The 20951-nt window shown below is 33.3% G+C and overlaps 1 protein-coding gene across 1 annotated transcript in view; it reads right to left on the reverse strand.

Moving 5' to 3' along the window:
* Positions 1–3041: 3041 nt before the first annotated feature.
* SI (sucrase-isomaltase) overlaps positions 3042–20951 on the reverse strand; it is a 98928-nt gene continuing 81018 nt past the window's right edge. Inside the window, exons 37-47 of the mRNA XM_032630533.1 lie at positions 20320–20453; positions 18747–18781; positions 18543–18659; positions 15929–16077; positions 14032–14116; positions 13892–13948; positions 13166–13290; positions 10394–10482; positions 6481–6530; positions 6079–6243; positions 3042–3110 (exon numbers count right to left, since the gene is read on the reverse strand). Coding sequence (XP_032486424.1) covers positions 3042–3110; positions 6079–6243; positions 6481–6530; positions 10394–10482; positions 13166–13290; positions 13892–13948; positions 14032–14116; positions 15929–16077; positions 18543–18659; positions 18747–18781; positions 20320–20453 — 1075 coding nt within the window. The remainder of the gene's footprint in view (positions 3111–6078; positions 6244–6480; positions 6531–10393; positions 10483–13165; positions 13291–13891; positions 13949–14031; positions 14117–15928; positions 16078–18542; positions 18660–18746; positions 18782–20319; positions 20454–20951) is intronic.

The following is a 20951-nucleotide window of genomic DNA, read 5'->3' on the forward strand; positions in this document are numbered from 1 at the left end:
TTGGAAACTGTGAAATAATGAATCTGAGTTGTTTTAAGCTGCTAAATTTGTAATAATTTTTTTAACACAGCAACAGGATACTATTATAGGGGAAGTTGTTTTGATACCCTGAAGTTCCTTAAGGTAAGTCAGTTCTTCCTTGCCTAGGAAAGGCAAGGAAAAATTAGTGGGCCTATTAGAGATATTATAAAGAGAAATAGTGGTGGCATAGAACAAAGGCATAGACATCCTCAGGTTGTTTAGGAGACAAAATATAGAAATGTCATTTTTATATGGATAGCTGCAAGTAACTTATCATTCCCTTTTAAAATGTATACCTAGAAGCCTTCACACTCATATATAAAGTATGACTTTGAAAACAAAATAACAATTGCTTTAGTAATAATTACATTGAACCAGTTAGGTGTATATTAAGAGCTGATATGTTTTTAACTAATATTTCATTATGAGGATCAAAATTTCTTTTTGCAAAGTGACTTAGGTCTCATATAGGATATTGTCATTAGGAGAACTACCAGGATAGACACTATATCCACTTCTTTGATACCATAGTCAAAATTGATGCGTTTGTGTTATTTTTTAAATTAATTTATTTTTCTGGAGATGGAAGGAATGGAGTAGGACTAAAGCTGCAATTGATTAAAAAAAGCAAGTCACTCATATTAACTTAGAGAAGCAGGTGTTCGTTTGGTATTTTGTGGTTTGGAGAGTCTATTGTTTTCTGTTCTCAAAATGTTTATGGAGTGGTCTTTTTATTGTCTTGTTCCATTGTGGTTACAGATGAACTTGTCTGATATAAGTGTTCTGTGAAAAATACTTATTTTCACAGAAAAACACCACAGCATAATCTTTAGGACCAAGCTAACTCTAAACTGACAGCAGTCAATGATTTTTTTTTTCTTTTTCATCAATAAGAAGTGAGTATGCTTGTACATACATCTTTGTGCACATCTGTGAGAATATCTCAAGGTGGAACCCTGGGTCAAAGGGAAAATACAAACAACTTTACTGAATACGAATGACATTATTGCCCTCCAAAAATGGCTGCACTCATTTATAATCTCATCTGTAATGACTGATTTCTTCTCAGTACCTGGTTTTTTAATTTATAATTTGCTTGTCAATTCCTCTTAATTGTTATAATATTTCTTGGAAGTAAACTTCATTATTATTACTATTGTCATTATCGTTATTGTTTTTCCTGGTCTTTGTATTCTGAGTTACCATAGCAATATTCTAATTTTATTTATTACTTTTTATCTTTTGACTCTCTTTACCCATTTCTCCCATTCCCCAGCCCTGCTTCTGGCAACTACCAATCTGTTCTCTATATCAATGAGGTTTTTGTTTGCTTGTTTGTTTTTTGTTTTTGTTTTGGATTCCACATATAAGAGATATCATATGGTATTGTCTTTCTCTTTCTGACTTATTTCCCTTAGCATAATGCTTTCAAACTCCATCCATGTTGTCAAAAATGGCAACATTTCATTATTTTTTATAGCTGAATAATATCCATTGTATATATGTATCACACCTACTTTATCCATTCACCCATTGATGAACACTTAGGTTGTTTCCATATCTTGCCTACTGTAAATAGTGCTGCAATAAATATTGGTGACACATATATTTTTCTGAGTTAGTGTTTTCATTTTCTTCAGTCAAATCCCCAGAAATGGAATTGCTGGATCATATGGTAGTTTTATTTTTAATTTTTTGAGGAAACTCAAAACTGTTTTCTATAGTGGTGGCATCAATGTACATTGCCACCAACAGACCTCAAGGGTTCCCTTTTATCCACAACTTCACCAACACTCGTTTCTTGTGTTTTTGATTATAGCCATCATTATCATTTTATTTTTTCCTGGTCCTTGTATTCTGAGTTATGAATTGTCTTAAATATTTCGTTATGACAATATTCTAATATTCTAATTAGGAAAGAATTATATCAAGTTACAGATATTAGTTGATTAAGTAAATTCAAAGCAACCTAAGTGTTAAAAAATTTCAACGATTACTATTTTAGGCCATGACTTAGTCCTCCAACCTTAATGAATTAGCTAAGATGATTTATTCAACTAACTAAATAGAATAGATAGTAATATTTTTTCTCCTATCCATAAAGCAAAGTTAGAAGAAGAAATTTGGACTTTGTTATGGACTGAAGTTTGTGTCCCCCTATCTCAAATTCATATGTTGAATATCTAATCACCAGTGTGATGGTATTTGGAGATGTGCCTTTGGTACATACACAGTCATGCAGGTGGAGCCCTCATTAATGGAATTAGTGTCAGAAGAAGTGACATCAGAGAGCTTGCATTCTTTCTCTTTGTTTTGTGCCATGTGAGGACACAAGGAGAATTTGGCTGTCCGTAAAGCAGAAAGAGGGACCTCACCAGCCACCAAATCTGCAGGTACCCTGATCTCAAACTTCCCAGGCTCCACAACTGTGAGAAATATATATTTATTGTTTAAGCCATTCATTCTATGGTAAATTGTTATAGCAACCCAAACCAAGACAATTTTCTTTTGGAAAATTTTTAAAAATGTACACTGTATGTACTTATATATATTTTATTTTCTCTTTTCTAATTAAATGTACACACTAAGAAATAATTAAATCTGATGACAATTATTGGTACATAACTCAAATCTACTAAACACTGAAGAAAATATATAAAATTACATAAAACTTTAGCTTAATTTAAAAATCACCTATTTTAATTATATCTTAATTACACATACATATATATTTATTAACTAGTATACAGTTTTAGCTGATACTTAGCAAGAGTAACTAGAACAATTAAATTCTTCTAAATAGTTAAAACATTGAATCAAGGCCACATTAATATTATAAAATCAGTATTAATATTGTACACTGTGCAATAACTTTAGATAGATGTTATGAAAATCACATTTTACACAATATAAGAAATAAATAAAGAGGGTAAATAATTAGGGTGAATAAGTAAATAAGTATGGTGAAACTTAAATCCAGATGTTAATTTCTCTTTGACAGCTGGGACTGATGGTGATCTTCATGACCAGTTGATTTCTATTGGCTCATCTAGAGTAACGTTATTCTGTCTTAGATCAATGTTTAATATCTAAAAAAAAACAAAAATGGTAATTAATTGCTTAACCAGAACTGTTTTTTTAACAAAAACTAATTCCATAAATAAATGCTTTATTAGTAAACAGGTATAGCTTGTTTTTCTTTTCCATTTTGATTAATTTTTATTCCAGAGAGTTCACAACCATTTCAGTAATAGTCTCACCTAACCCACCCATTAATACAACTAAAAACTGAGACTATTAACCAATTATCTTATTTCTACTACTTTACTCTTTCTCCATGACTCCTAAATATGCAGTTATTCATAACTGCACTACATAGATCTCTATGCATTCCGCCCTCAAATATTATCCAGCCATCTAGAGACAAAACTTAGATTTTAGAAATATGTTTTCTTTTACATCAATCTTAAAGGCCTTTAACATGCTGAATTTATTGCCAATAATTTCATTGTGCATGTTACTTTCTTCCACTGGAGAGAATCTCTGTCAGACCATATAGGGACTAAGTATGGAGGTGACCAATTAAGCCACTGTACTCAAACAATCATCTGTAATCTTTTTATAATATGTCGATTTCATTAGACTTTTCCATTGCTCCAATAGACTCACATGACTCTCAGTGCCTTAGCTCAGAAAGTTGAATTCAGTCATCAAATATGCAAGAGAAGAAGAAAACCAACATTTCTTTACTGCTAAACAAATACCAAACACTCACTGGGGAATTTATAAAATTTATTCTTCACTAAAGCACAGCGTCTTAGGATTTATTTGCCATGCTTCATAAAAGAAGAGTTTAAAAGGTAAAAGGTAAATAATTTTTTTTAGTATCTATTAGGTTTGAAACTGATCCATCTTACACCAAAACCTAACTTAGTTCCTTTATATCAAAAGTGAAAAACAAGGATTACCTCACATAGATTTTAATACCTGTATAGAGGGCAACTAGGCATAATTGCTGCTAGGAAAGTGTTTTAAAAATTGTATTGATAGAGCAATTAAGTGTCCTTTGCTTATAATTTCTACACTCATGGAAAGGGCAACCAAAATAGAGAAAGAATTTGACTACTCCCTCCTTTTCCCATATATCTATAAAAACTCAGAAAACAGTAGATGCTCATAAATATTTGTTTTATTTAAATACACTTAGAAGGGACTACTCCTTTGTTAGTAAAGTTAATATCTTCTTTTGGAATCATTGAGATAATGAACCATGTAAAAATTTATTCTTAATATTTAAAATTCTTTGTGAATGTGTTTGAAAGCAGTGGAATGAACTTTTCTTTATAAGTGGTGTTTTTTATGCCAAGTATTTGGTCGAAATTATCTTGAAATAATACTTGATATGTTAAAATATCTTATTTGACCTTGTTCAGCTGACTGTATTTAGTTTACTTTTATAGTAAAAATTGTGAGCTTTATTTTTCGCCATTGTTGTAGTAAATAAGAACAAGAAAAAATGTAAGGAAAACCAGTGTTATTTAATCTCATTGAACATTGGGCTGTTCAGAAAAACTGACTTCTAATTATGATTGATAATCATTGACTATTTATTCCTGAGGAATTAATTTTCCTTTTTAAAGATTCCGTTTCTTAGTTTGCCATATAAGACCACTGGACTAAATCATTGATTCCCTTACTTTGGAATTTTATAAACAGGTGAAATTTTAAAAGAAGAAAAATGGGGGTGAGGTGGTGGGTTATCAACTTTTATTTTACCACGGAAGGTCATTAAATATATAAAACTCTAATTTTCCAACCTTGATAGAATTTAAAGAAATAGAAGTATTTTAATGCCAAAGTAGTAATAAAGAAATAGTTGCATATTAAAGGTGAAATTCTGATTGCCTACAGAACAGCAATAACAATAGGATAGATGCTAAATTTCAACTGGAAGAAATGGCTTCTCAGGTGCTCTTCAACTCTTACATCTTGTACAATTTATGAAAACCTAAAATTATGCCCAAGATACAGTTACTATTTTTTTAAGTTGTAGTCAGACAAACAACTAGCTATTTTGTAAGTTAAATTCATCCAAAGTGTTTGGTTGATAAAAAAGCTAGTTGTTTTTATTCAACTTTAAACACAAACAGGTATGTGTACACACACTCAAAGTTTTAGCAGTGCAGATGTAGCCTTAAACTTGGATCAAAGACTTTAAACAGTTAGCTGGCTTCTAGAATATATGTTCTTTGAAATCTACTTTCACAGAATTTAAGACTGGAAGGAGTTTAAGAGGTTGTTTACTTGTATATTCTTACTTAACTGTAAGGAAAAAGAAGTCCTGAAATTATTTATTCAACATAAAAAGCTCGTTACTAGCAGCAAAGGGATTTTAACATAAGAATCCTGACTCCTTTGTGTAAATCATATCCTCACACAGCTCTATGTCAAATTATTCATAGATGCTAATAGACAGTTCTATTAATTTTGCAAGGATTTTCAAGTATATTTTATCTAAGACATATTAAATGTTCAAATGTGAACATTTTGGTTTTGAAACGTATTAGCTTTGTTTTTTTTTTTGCAGTACACGGGCCTCTCACTGTTGTGGCCTCTCCCGTTGTGGAGCACAGGCTCCGGACGCGCAGGCTCAGCAGTCATGGCTCACGGGCCCAGCCACCCCGCGGCATGTGGGATCCTCCAGGACCGGGGCACGAACCCGTGTCCCCTGCATCGGCAGGCGGACTCTCAACCACTGTGCCACCAGGGAAGCCCCAAGTATTAGGTTTTGAGGGATGAAAATGCTTTAAAGATTTAATGTAAATTTAACTTTGCTTTGATTATATCAGAACAATTATAAAATAGATGCCGTTAGGTTGATTTATATGTTACCAAGGATGATAATATGGAAATAGATATGGATGTTTAATGAAAATAAACAAGGAAGCAATAGTTGACCCATAATTATGTTTCTTTAGAGCTAAGAAATACAAGACATTCATGTAGACGTTTTGAATAGCTCCATTTAAAAAAGAAACGTCTTTTTACATCACTTACCTCCAGGTCTGGGTTTTCAAAGTTAACAGACTCTTTATTTCCATTATATATGAGATTAACCTCACTAACAGGAGTCTTTTCTTTCCCCCATATATGGATGTATCCAAGCCGCATTTCATTTTTGTTTATGTAACTATTTTTCAGTATAGTGCTTGTTATGATGGTCTATAAAGACAAAGAAAAAGAAATTAAACCCTTCATCTAGCAAAAGCAATTAAATCTTTAAAAAGCATATATCTCTTAACCAAAATGTATTTCATAGTATAGCAAATTGTTTATTCATATATTTGAAAAGAGGTATGTTATATAATATATATAAAATATGTAAATATAAAATACAGCCTAAAACTTCAAATATTATTTAACACAATTGCAAATAAATGATCTGTAGTGACTACATACCTTGTTTAAATTAAATTGTACAAAGAAATATAGGTCTCTTTCATAGGTGTCTATAGAGAAAAAAAAAAAGAGTGATGTATTTATATTTCCAAAGAAGAGCAATAGTAAATACTAGTACTGTATATTTTGCTTTTCTTTCACAGTAAAAGGGTACCAAATACCATCAATGTATATTTAATCTTCTCTAAGTTTATATATCTTATTTGAACACAGTCCAAGGAGCACTGAAATATGAAGGATGAGTCACCAGAGAGGGTACTAGATGGATGGGTAAGTTGGTGTGTGCCTGTTTGTATGTAGGAGAGTAACACTAAAGCAGTGGCACATGTAAAATCACCTTCACACAGCTCTGGGAGGGTGGAAGAAGTGTAAGAATAAAGAGAATTGGGTGTGATAGTCGTGGACACTTACTGGCCACCTCAGTGACTGACAATAAAATAATATTATAAAGAAAAGAGAACATGATGGTAACTTATCCTAGTGTCATTTGAGAAAAATATTCAATTGTGAGAGATTATTTCAGGTCAACTGAAATCAAACTGATAAAACATAGGCGTTATACCCAGCTCTTTAAATAAGATGTAATCTTGCCAAATTTAAAATCAGTTTAAAAAATAATCTTAGAACTAAAATTTATTATTTAGTATTTGTTATTCTAAGTACTTTATCACAATGCTCTAAGAGATATGTATTATTATTACTCTCACTTTATAAAAGAGGAAAAGAAAAGTTAAATAAATGGCCAAAAGTGAAACAACTAATTATTATCAAGTCTAGACTTATGTCCAGTTTTCTCTGACTTATATGATTGTGTCATATGTAAAACCAAACAAACGTGTAAGACAAAAAGGCAAAAGTAGAGTCAAATGCATGACTAAAACAAGTATTAGGATAACACTGAAAAAGCAACAAATTTTAATTCTCTTTTCCACTTATGCATGCCAGCATTATATTCATTAATTCTCGGAAAAAAATTGCTTAATTTGAGACTAATTGTGCCTATATTAAAATTAAATGATATTCTGCCCCAAACTTTCTCTGTATATATTAATGTATACATCGCTTACTTAATATGCATTTTGAGGCAAAATTTTTAGTCTTAAATATATAATTATAGCTTAAGTTTTTAAGAGTAATTTTTAAAGTACAAATCAATGAGATAAAAGAAAACAAAAGTGAAGCTATTAAGAGGATATGAACGGTTTTGCTGTTTTGCTGTTTTCAATGAATAAGAGAAAGATACCACATATGAACTTAGTCCAGAGTAGACATATGTCTATTTCACTAAGATGAGTAGGACAAATTAATATTTTACTAAGCTACAATTTCATTAGCTAGAACAGTCAAAATTTACTTAATGTATACACATTTCAAAATAAGTTTATTTTGCTTTATTTTTGATTTTTTTTTGAGAGAAAAAAATATTCCTACAAATAATAGTGATTGGGACAGAGAAAAGGGAGCAAGTAGGTGATTAAATAGTTAATTCCAGTAGGTGATTGTAAGTAAAAGAGAAAAACCTGTAAGTTAGTGATCACTCAAGAGAGTAGGTTTGCTTAACCACAAAATCAAGCAGGCTTGCTTAGCAACAAAACCATACAGCATAAGCATGAGACATGCCCCCAAACAATAAAACAATGGTGGAATGAGACCCACATCCTGCCCAGTGAGGTCAGTAAGTTAATGATTCCTAGGACATGCTTTTCTGACCACACTAAAGCAAAAATATAAGGAAAAGGTGACATTATACTGAAACCTGAGATGATTTACCATATTTTAGTATATGTTACCGCCTTCTTGCTCATTTCCATTGTGCCATGACAGTCCCGGTTTGACCATGTAGGGACAAGAAAACTTTCCAGCCCCATGAAGGAAGCTTGACATCTATTCAAGAATGAGGAAGAAGGTAGTCTTCTCCCCCTCCCCATTTTTCCTTTGATTATAAAACTGTAGCCCACTAAGTTCTCTGCGTGGCACCCTCTTGCCTGCCTGCTTGTAAACCTCACAAGCATCCTATTCTAATGAATCATTTCTTATCTATCACTTTGCCTCTCGTTTAATACTTTCTGTGCTGAGACATAAAGAACTGGAGCTCCTTGGAGCCCACCAAGACATATTTCTAAGATTTCAATAGTATTCTGTAAATTTTAAATGTACTTAAAAGAGGAAATCATTTAGATATCATCTAGTTTATCGAGTAGATTGGCAAGCTTGCTGTGAGAGAAGACTTCTTTGGAGATTCTGATCTAATAAATCCAGAGACTCCAAGCATTTGTTATGTATTGTTTTTGCTGTTCACTCAAGAAATTTCAGAGGATTAGTTGAGATCTTTATACTTAATTATAACAAATATATTGAGATTGTGAAATAGAACCAAAAAAGTAGATATAATGGGCCAGAACAATTTTGTATGCTTTCATGAAGAGAACAGAGAGAAATATATGAATTATGTTCAGTTACTTTCCAGTGATAAAACAAAAAATCTGCCATGAAACTTCCATAGGGCAAAGGTTATACCAAGTTCTTTCATCTGCTTTCTTAGTTTGATAGAAAGAGCTGGAAAAAATAATTCTAAGAGAAGCTTTGTTTCCATTACTGTTAAAATGAATTAATTTAATTTGTTAGAGAGTAAGATTCAAATATTCCAAGACAAGCATGCAAATTATGTATAACTCAACTTTGCATCCCTGGGAAATTGTAGGTAAATTCAAAGTGCCTCTTGCTGGGCCCAGTGAGGCAGAAAGGTTGCATACTTTTTAGAACCTCCCTTAATGTATTAATGAAGTTCAGGGCTCTGAAAACATATGATTTTAACTAATAGCAGTTGAGTTCTTCACCTTCTAAATCACAAAATACTAGGAAGAGGTAATTTTATTTTTGAGTCTTGCTTATTATCATATGATTCTTATATCACTTTCTGATATGCTTTACTCACTAATAAATTCCTATTTATTATGTTTGCAGAATATTAACTATGATTTACCTGAAAAGATGAAAGATATCTTTGCTATTAATGAAAAATCTCTCATCTATGGATAATTTATTTAAATTGCAGTGAACTGCCCTATAGCTCCACACAGATATTAGTTTTTAAGACAAAGATTTGTGTCAAGAGAATGCTCAGAAGTCCCATCTAGCAGAGCTGGCACTACTAATGGCAGTCAGTAAACCTAATCCTCTAACAGTGTTTATTTAACAGCATAATAATGACCTGGGGGCATTTTACTCAAAGGCAGATTCCTGGGCCTCTCCCCAGATTAATGGAATTTAGATGGGTCCCAGAATATGCATTCTTTACAAACTATCCCAGGTAGCAGAGCACGCACTGCTAAAAGTTTAGTAGTTCAGTCTGATTTTGAGGAGTAGCCATGGAGTAAACAAAGATTTAAGTTTAAATCTTTAAGCTTTTCATGTAAAAAACTGCTGAATATTAAAACAAAAGCAAAAACAAAACAAAAGCTATAGCCATAAAGCACAGAGAACAAGTTTGAGTTTTGTTTCTGAATTCTCTCATGTTTTAGAAGCATCCTTTGTGCATCAATATGTGTGCATGGGAACATGGATTTTCAGCTCAGTTGACCTCACACATACTGAGTGCCTATTATGTGAACAGCACTGGGCTAACTTCTGGGACTACAAAGATGATCAATATATCAGCCCTGCCCACACAAAACTCTTAGTCATCTAGACACTGATCACAGGGATTAAATATATTTAGGATAAGAAGAAAGTCTTTAAATATGTAGAAGTCTATTTTTTAAGTTGATTCAACTATTTATTAAACTATTTTAGCTTTGAATAATATTATTGGCTTTTTATTCAGCTTCCAAAGTACAATAATAGGTAACAAAAAAGTAATGTGAGATAATATGTATGTTACCAGTTATATTTATCTCCTAAATGGAACACTTACCTATAGTCTCTCCATCATCCCAAAAGAGAGATCCTTGTGCCATCTGATTATCATCTGCAGCAACAATGAGCTTCATGTAATTTTTTCGACTATAAGAAAGAAATACAATTTTACCAAGGTTTATAGAGTAGCACATTTCTTGTTATGATATGACATCCATGTAAGTGTCCAAAGGAACACAGACTGTTTTAGGCAAAGAAAATAAAAGGATTTTCCTTTTTTAATGAGTTAATGGAAATTATATAAACCATAAAATCCTTCATATTTAATAGAAAATATCATGCATTTCTTTTTTTTTTTTTTTGCGGTATGTGGGCATCCCACTGCTGCGGCCTCTCGTGTTGCAGAGCACAGGCTCCGGACGCGCAGGCTCAGCAGCCATGGCTCACAGGCCCAGCCACTCCGCGGCATGTGGGATCTTCCCAGACCGGGGCATGAACCCGCGTCCCCTGCATCGGCAGGCGGTCCCGCAACCACTGCGCCACCAGGGAAGCCCGTATCATGCATTTCTTTGACATCAAGGATTCACCTACTGTAACAAATCAGAAGTGGCCTCATTTATAATTAAAACCATATTAAGTTTATTGATATATTTATTTATTCTTCTCTCTGATAATACTGTCATCGACCATTAAACATAAAGCTGTTTCAGTAGCATGTTTTAATCTCATATGACTTAAGCTTTCCTCACATTTACCTACATAAATCACTTGATTATCATTGGCAATTGTTAATAAGAATGTGAAGAGTAGCCAGAATTGCAAGTCTTTTCCTTGGATTGGACAGTACTTCCGAAGCTTGTGCCTACAATAGGTCTATCTACGAACTAAATATCTGCTTCCATGCCCAGTATGCAAACTTGGTTTGACAGCCTCATATTGCTATGAAAGGATTTCTCAGACAAATTATGCTTAGCTATCTGCCTTTTCCAATCACAAGTGTTGAAGCTTATACTGCTATGGAAGTCTTCTAAAATATCCAGAATATCTAGAGTTCAAATCTCCACAGCAACTTTATATTTTCCATGTACAGATATTGGCATGTCTTAACATGCATGTATATATGCATTTCAATTCATAGTCACTGAGGTAAAAGATAAGTAGATCTTATTAGAAATATTAAAATCTGTTTTAACACACAATTTCCTAACATACTTAAAATAAGATTAAAGGAGTTTCACAAATTTCATTCTACCTTGTATATACAGTTGACCAATGAACAATGTGTATCCAAGTATCCACAGTTCATCTGCATCCACAGATTCAACCGACCATGGACTGAGTAGTACTGTACTATTTACTACTGAAAAATATCCATGTAAAAGTGGACCCATGTGATTCAAACTCATGCTGTTCAAAGGTCCACGGTATACCTAAACCCAATATCTTATTTACTTTACCCACCTACACACACACACACACACACACACACAGAATGGCCTCTCTACTTGTCTCTCATAACATAAGGAGTCCTCAAGGCACAACTTATGAATGGTCTCCTCCATGAAACTGTCATTTCTCAGGTATAATCATTTTTCTCCTCTTCAACTGACATCAGGGTAAAATATTGATAGAAATGGATCTGGGTAGCTCCAGAAGCTAGAAAGAGTCTACTCATGCCAACTGGGGCTGTCAGCATGCAGATCACCACAAGAGTGGGTACAGCCTGAGATGAGAAGAGGAACAGAACTGAGTCCTCTAGAATCTGAATGTTTAAGCCAGGAATTTAGTCAGGGGAAATAGACTCTATGACTGGTCTCAGAAATTTGCTCTTACATCAGTCACAGGAGACAGAATGGACCCATGATCCATGGAAATAGGACATGTTGTTGACTGTGAAGGAGAGAATATCACATAAGGGGTCTTAGCAGATGATCAGTTATAAATGGTAATGGATAGAAAATCTGAGTTACCTTTCATTCTTAAATGGGACAAGGTTGCTACAAATAGGTCTGGTTCTTCTGCAGACAGCAGAGGACTTAAATAGCGTGAAGGAGTAGTGATCTTGTCAATGGATATCTACATTTCATAGACTAAAGTGGGTCTGGGTATGTGTCACAGGACTGATGGAGGTAGAAAAGGGGAAGCGGAAAAGATAGAAGGAAAGAGAAGCCCTCTGAGCCATGTTTGCTTAAAGCTCACAGAAAAGTTCACTTAAAAAACATATTTTCATAAAGTAAATAATATTTCTTTCCAAATAGACTCAGAAAAAATGATGAGGTCTCACGTGAGACTGGCATTTAAAATACAAGATATCCGTTTATCAATACCTTTGCATGTTTACACAGAGGACATTAAGCTTCCACTGGTATTTTGGTTGGGGAAACATTCTATCATGTTGGAGGACAATTTTCCATGAGTTTCTCAAGTTTCTACATATTTTGCATACAGAAGCAATGACAGTTTTTCTGCCTTCAAAGCAAAGAATGGATGCTTTTGCTTACAGCCTATTATAAAAGATTGAGTTTCCAAAGTGTTGCCTTCCTTAGCTGTGACATAAGCCTCCTGGGTGGGCAGTATCCACCTGGGCCACTTGATGTCACCCGTATGAGACTTGGGGGACAGGGGCAACTGGAGCAAACATGAAGCTCATATTTCTTGCTATGCCAAGAGTAAGAAAGACCTTTGTCTCAGACCCAGAATCCATGAAACTGTGGCAGGCTAATCTGTAAGCTTGGAAGTAGGATAAAATCTCAGACCTTTCCTGGTTCTTGACAATTCTAGCATGCTCTCTCTCAAAATCTAATCTGAGTTCTGTGAACACTTCACTTACCTGTAAAATGTGTTTTGAGCAGCCTCTTGACAAGGTAGAATATAACCACCACGGACATGTAGATTTATTTCATATAAAGGAGCTGCAAATGTATGAAATTTTTGCCTTACACCAACATCTTTGCCCTGGAAATGACAGCGTTGGACGAAAGAACAAAACAATAAGAAGCAGAATCACCAGCAATATTGGTACTTGAGGGGGCAGATTTATAGAATCAAATAATATACTTTTTAATTAAAAAAATAATAAAACCACAAACATTTATTCAGTAATTCATGTTGTTAAAGCATGTACTTATTCCTTAGTTTATTGATAGCTTTGAAAGTAATTTACCACTGCTTGTTTTTGTGGTGCTCACGTGAAGAAAATATATGGGTTTTTGATGGGTCACAGTTATTCCTGATTTGTCATATACATTATTCTTTAAAGGGCTGTATTACTTTTAATGATCTTTCTGCATACCTAATAAAGGGCAATGACCTTTTTGTGTATACTGTATAATTTCCATGTTTATTTGGTAAAATAAATCAATGACTACATAAGAAACTATGGCAGAAAAAATTAACTCTTTCACTGTTTGTTAATTTGATTCTGATATAATTAGCAAGAAATATCTTGTTCCCTTTAAGTGGAAAGGAAAACAAGTACTTCGTTAATAAAAAGGCTATAACTAAGTTGTTACCCATTTCTGTTTAGTCAATCCCCCAGAATTCCTTAACTACTTACTGTATGGTAATCAAACCACCGAGCATTAGGGACATAACCTTCTACAGTGTCAGCGTACTGGAATTTAAAGATATAGTCATTAAAAACATATAAACCATGGAAAAATTATTTTGTGAACAAAAATATGTGGTAGGACTTACAGCTTCCAATACAGGGGTAACCATAAATGCTGGACCCCACAGGAACTGTTTGAATATATCCCAGGTTGGCTTTTCATTAAAGAACCTGGACAAAATATTTACAAAATTAAATCAAAGAAATTTATCTCTTCTGAATACCATAGAATAATTATTAAAATCACATTTTACAGTATGGACTTTTGTGGATTGAAATGAAAATCAAAACATAAAAAATCAAAAATGATTTTATCACATGGAATTCAGTGTGCAGTAGTACAATACTTTGTAAGTAAATCTAGACCATGACTAAACCTTCCAACAAAGCACAGAGTTGCCATGGATGTGTAAGACCAAGTGAGAAATCTCCTTTGAAGAGAACTCACATAAATTCAAATATTAACTGTGTTTAGTAGAAGATCAACAAACCAGGAAGCAAGAATTATAAACACTCTGGAAGAAAAGTGTGAGACAAGTGTGTTATAAGAATCTTAATTTGGTAACTTTAAAGAGAGTTTGCACATCCTATGTAAATTAAGCTCACTGAATAGTGAATTTATAAATCCTTAAAGGTTCTTCCATTTGTTAATATGTTTCTGAGTTTGAAATATAAATGGCTGAAAAACAAAATCTGCTTTTTATAGTTTGAGAATTGCCACTATTAAATGTCCACATTTTTTCTTTAATTGAAATGGAAGTATACATTTTTTATTTTTGTTCTTTTGTTTGTGTTTTGTTTTACTCTAAACTGAGATTAATGCTAAATTGGACTGCTGGGTTTTTCCTCTATGTATTTCCCATGGGAACAAAAACCCAGAAGTTCTCAGCAGGACAAGAGTCTGCATAGTTAATAATAATGTTTCTGGCTGGGGACTCAGACCAGTGCTGATACTCCAGCTCTTCTGGAAAGTTAATAGGGAGAAGACAAAGAGGAAAATTCTAGAAATAAAAGAGGAAAGAGTTTAATAAAATGTTACCAGAAATAAAGAAGGGATTACAGTAATAAATTACTAGAGGATAATTTGAATCTAGGAAGTATTTTTTTTCCTTTTTTTTGGAAAGTTGGATATTTTATTATTAGAACAGAAGGCATATTGATCTACTTATTATTTTGGTAATTTTATCTTGGCTACTACTGTTTAATTTGAGTAAATATTCGCTGTTTATTTTTTACTGATTTATCAATAGTGAAATCTAACAAATCACCCCAATCAATTACTCTGGTAATATAGGGCACACAAGAAGCTAAGTATATCATGATTATTTCAAGGGTTTTTTTGTATTTATGGTTGAATGTGTGTGGGGTTTTTTTTGTAACATCCATAAGAAATTGCTTGTATTTGCCTTAAAAATAGAACAGGCTAAAATTTTTGCAACTATACTCCATAGAATAGAATTTCAATATTTGGTCATATATCAGTTTGAGCTTCAAGGAGTAAATACAAAACAATTGTCACAGAGAATGGTAGAACTGCTCTAGGGTACCCAATTAGAACACCTCTAGGAGGAGATGGATGGTCTTCTTAGTCAGGCATTTGTATATGGTGGATTTACTTAACTGCTGTAAACTTCAATTAAGTCAACCATAATTTAGAGATAATATTACTTATTTCCAAGACCTTTTGAAAACACTCAACGTAATAAGGTATGTAAATTTTCTCAAACAATACCTGGTATACAATAGTTATTCCTAAGAATTATTACTTTTTAAAAACTGATTGTGTTTCATTTTTAATGGCATATATTAGTCTGTTTATTAGTAGATTTATTTATGTAAATGCTTATTAACCCAAAAGGTACACTTAAATAACAATGAAAAAGCTTTCAATTTAAAATGTTTTATATGGCAGTATAACTGATTACTGAGTAAATTAAATGAAAGCTCTCTCTCTCTGTGATAGGCAAAAAAAATTGTGCTTACTCATGCAAAAGGGGTCTGATAACAGTGCCACCATGAGCATGAATTTCATGCATCTGTGTATAGAAATAGGGCAATAAAGTGTATCTAATATTTAGAATATTCCTTGACATTTCAGAAAAAGTTGCATTCCAGGAAACAGGATCTTGTCTCTGAAACAAAGCAAAATGAAAGTGTCATAAGCTGTTGTCCTTGTTTAAATCATAATTTTCAAATACATATTTGAAGAATAAAAAATAAGGCATAATTTAATTCACTGTCATGTGCTACATCACAAAAACCTTATGGAGTAGTTATTTCTATCTCATACAGTGGAAAGAGAAAGCATAACTAATATTTTAATAAGAAAATGCAAATTAAGTCCATGGCTTGATTTCATTTAGGTGAACATATGTAAAGAGCAGTTCACATTTGAATAAGTGACAAACACATTGTCAACTGTGGTGATGCTCAGTGTAGGGTGAAAAGTCTAGGAGAGAAACAGAATGCTATATATAAGTGCATTGAAATAAACAGACACGCAGAGCCCATCATGGTGACCCTGCACATTTTGTGTTCTCATGAGAAATGAATAAGTTATGGTACTAAAGAATTAATAGTATAGGAGGAAGAGGGGATCTAATTAATGTTGGATAAGAAAAAAGAACATGCCCTTGTCTGCTCTGGAATATACTCTCCAGGTAAAAAGACTAAAATTGACACTGGAAAGATAAAAGCTTCTAAAAAATGTTATTGCACTTACTGGCTAAAATAAATAATAAGGAGAGTGATTAGTATTTTACATTCTAGTTTATACCAAGGGAAAAAACAAGGCTGCTACATAACTCCAGGGGGCAACACTTGCAATGTTTTCTTGTTGTTATCAATAGGAGCAGAGCCCTTAAGAGTTGTATCATATCTATGAAGCTTCCAACTTTTCTAGATTTAAGTAGTAAGAACGTTTGAATGATGACCCATTGCTCTCACTGGTACATGTAGTGTTAGAATAGGCAAAACCTTGAAAGTGCAATGGTCCAAGAAATATTAAGCTATATATCAATATGATCCTACTGTTACTAGATTCAAAGTCAAGTTAGAAAAGGCAAAGATCATATCTGTTGCATACTAACTTTGTTGATGTTATTTCAGTTTTAACATGATAAAACACAAGCATTTAATTCTAAACCATACATTCCTAAATTCAATTATATTACCTCCTAATTAAACTTAAGTTGAGTTCTGTAGATTTTTATTCAGAAGTACTTCGTCAGTCTTTCCCTCTCCCATTTCATCTTCTCAAAAGCTCCAGCCACATTCACATCTTGGAGTCTTTCACTTGTTCCCCAGAACTGGAATTCTCCCCCATATATGTAAATTTGTTGCTTTCCTCAACTCAAGTCTCTGCTCTAATGCTAATGTCACTTCATCCAAGAGGACCACCTTGAGCATCCCTTCTAAACCAGAACACCCATAAATCTCTATCATTTTAGCTTACTCTAGTTTTCCCTCATATGATTTATTTGTACCTGCTGTTTTATATATATATATATATATATATATATATATATATAATTGTCTATTATCTGTTATCTCTATCATTCCTGCATTATATAAAGTATTAGGGCAGGGATTTTGTAAATATTAAATAATAGATTTTCAATGAATTCTTGTTGAATGAATCCCTGTTCAGGATTTTATTGATTCATGCCTCACTCTCCCAACAATACAGCTTTCTGAATTTCATTACTGACATAAAGTTTTCCTGCTAAAATATTCCTATCCCATCAAGTTGTCTCTATTGCCCAACTTTCAAATTTTTCCAAAATGTGGTCCCATATGCCTTCTAACTTTGTATAGATTTTCATTTTTATTTTTCATTTTCTAATATAAATTCTCCCTTCTATTCTGACAAAAAATTTCCCAGGATGACATGAAGAATTCAAAACTCATGTTGAGCTCTACCATTCGGTTACTATGGCTGGAACCCATCCTTAAAAGACCAGCTCTGTCTACAATTCTTCCATGAGGTGCATTTTGATAATTTATCTTTCTTCTATATGTCTTCACTGAAAGTATAACAAAATTTAGCACTTACTTATATATTGCTTGCAATTGTTTATACTTTTTCATAATTTTTATTATTGTCTCCAAAAGTTCTTCCAGTTTAGTAAAGTATATAGTAAAGTAAATAGTGTCACCACTCAGAAATTAGTTTTCATGATTCCCTTTTCCTTTTATTTTTTTCTGTTTCTCAACTCATTTTTAAAACATTTGCTTTTTAAATCTGCCCATTTTGTGCATTGATTTTAAATGACTTTTCTAATTATTTAGTTTGAAACTGATTTTTTTTTATCGTTCTGTCCAGGTTTGGAATAATTTCCAGAAGGAATTTTTTTTCTGGCTAATTCAAAATTATATAGAACAGCAGTAAGTATGCCAGCTAACCAAGTCTTGAACCCCAAAGTATAAAGAAAACCCAAGTCAGAAACTTCTCAGAGTGATGGGCTCAGATGCCATCAGTAAATGTAAAGAGATTCAAAAGATTCATCTGGAAATCAGCCAGGAAGGGTGAATTCTATTCAAAAACGTTTAAGGTTAGTGGGGCAAAGGAATGAGAGTAAATGCAGTAATTACATACTCCATTAAATGCAGTGTTGTGATTTCTTGCATTTGGATAAAATGCTCCAAGTTGCATCCAGCGGGCACAGAGCTGATATTCTGAATTGTTGAAGAAACCACAGATATCTGCTCCAGTCTAAAATACAGTTATATTTAATTAATTTTAATAGTTTGTTTCTTAATATTAACAAGTGATGAAGATAAAAGGAATAGAGCTACTTACATATGACATTCCAAACAAACTAAATTCCATCATACCTAAAAAAATTAGGAAAAAATTATAGAAGGCCACTATTTCATATATTTTGACATCTGTTTTTTTTCTATTTATGAAGATGTTCTATTTCTAATACTGACCTCTAATTCAATGAAATATTTTTCAGATTATTAATATACTTTTCTATCATTTCTTCCCATGAAATTTATGTATTTTTTACTTTACAATGTTAATGACATTTATAAAAATAAGACACTCTAATAATGCCTCCTTGACACTTTCAAGATGACACATTTAGATCACAAAACAGTTACGAACACATTATAGTATGAGAAGAAAGTGTTAGTGGTTCCTTTTTTTAAAAATAAATTTATTTATTTATTTATTTTTTATTTATGGCTGCATTGGGTCTTCGTTGCTGCGTGCAGGCTTTCTCTAGCTGCGGCGAGCAGGGGCTACTGTTCCTTGTGGTGTGTGGTCTTCTCATTGCAGTGGCTTCTCTTGTTGTGGAGCACGGGCTCTAGGCACTCGGGCTTCAGTAGTTGTGGCTCGTGGGCTCTAGAGTGCAGGCTCAGTAGTTATGGAGCACAGGCTTAGTTGCTCCGTGTCATTTGGGATCTTCCCGGGCCAGGGCTCAAACCCGTGTTCCCTGCATTGGCAGGCGGATTCTTAACCACTGCACCACCAGGGAAGTCTTCCTTGGTTTTATTTTTAAAATAAAATGCTGTCTCTGTAATTATTTAACCATAGGTCTCATTATATGAAACAAATTGAATTATCCTTATTAGCTAAAAATCTCATGAGGAATGATCATTTTAATAAAATAGAAAGCATGTGAATTCCCAGGTCTTCTTTTTTTTTTTTTTTTTTTTTTTTTTTTTATGCGTTACGCGGGCCTCTCACTGTTGTGGCCTCTCCCGTTGCGGAGGACAGGCTCCGGACGCGCAGGCTCAGCGGCCATGGCTCACGGGCCCAGCCGCTCCGCGGCATGTGGGATCTTCCCAGACCGGGGCACGAACCCGTGTCCCCTGCATCGGCAGGCGGACTCCCAACCACTGCGCCACCAGGGAAGCCCCCAGGTCTTCTTTTAAAGGAATATCTCTAAACATTGATTGTTTTCCTTGAATCCTAATATAAATAGTAAAGAATTTTTATGTCTAGATATGAAACAGAAAAATATTCTCTTTAAAATAATATTTCATTTACTCTTTATCCAACTATTGTTAGAAAACTTTCAAAATTTGGTTTGAGATGTTTCATACTTTAGCATCTATGAGTGATTCTTATTCCCTAGAATCTAGAATTTCTAAGCATTTCTATTCTTAGCTCTATATGTTATCCTTCCCATATCTTGCCCTTTCATAAAAGGAAACTGAGACCAAAAGGGATGAAATTATTTTCTCAAAATAAACTAGATCCTGCTTTCTGGCCCATTGCCTTTTCATTATGCTGTTTGTCATAAAATACGATGCCAAAAGCACATTTCAGAGGAGGACTTACAAAGTATATGAACTAGCAAAAGTGAATACCTAATAGAAGATTTAAAAGAATAATGATAAAGATGGTGACTTTCACATACCAATGATAGATTTGTCCAAATTGTCCCATTTTGCATAGCTGTCTCCAAGCCAGTGTCCTACCCATCTTCCAGCCGTAGGATATGTGGAACGAGAAATAACAATTCCTCTTTTGCCAGTTGCCTTCTGCAATGCACTAATATAGATGGAGAGGATCTATGAGTTTTTATATGAGGTATGTTCTTTGGATATTTCTACTTAGGACCACTTCATTAAAGAAAAAAACTATCCGATTTATGGTGTCTATGCTGTCTCTTATTACGACTAGCTCTTTATAAGTGAGTCTTTGCTCATTATACTATAAAATCCTTACAAGCATGAAGGACATCTTTTTTCCTTCCAACATTTTCCAGAGTGACATGTCTAAGTGGCCCTTTATTTATTGGTTCAGTGAATATAAGTCAACTATTGATATCATCAAATCAACTAATTATATTGAAAGTTTTTGAATGAACACATTTTATTCTACTTAAATGTGTTCTCTTATAAAGATTTAGGCTCCATTAATTGCTCCAACCCTTCTTATCTATAACTTGTCAACATTTAATCTTCATATTACTCTGCAGAGAATATTTGCTATAATACTCCCTGTTTTAGGGAGTATTCACATATATATATTAATTGGAAAGAAAAT

This window comes from Phocoena sinus, chromosome 4 (genome assembly GCF_008692025.1).
Source record: "Phocoena sinus isolate mPhoSin1 chromosome 4, mPhoSin1.pri, whole genome shotgun sequence".
Lineage (NCBI taxonomy): Eukaryota > Metazoa > Chordata > Mammalia > Artiodactyla > Phocoenidae > Phocoena > Phocoena sinus.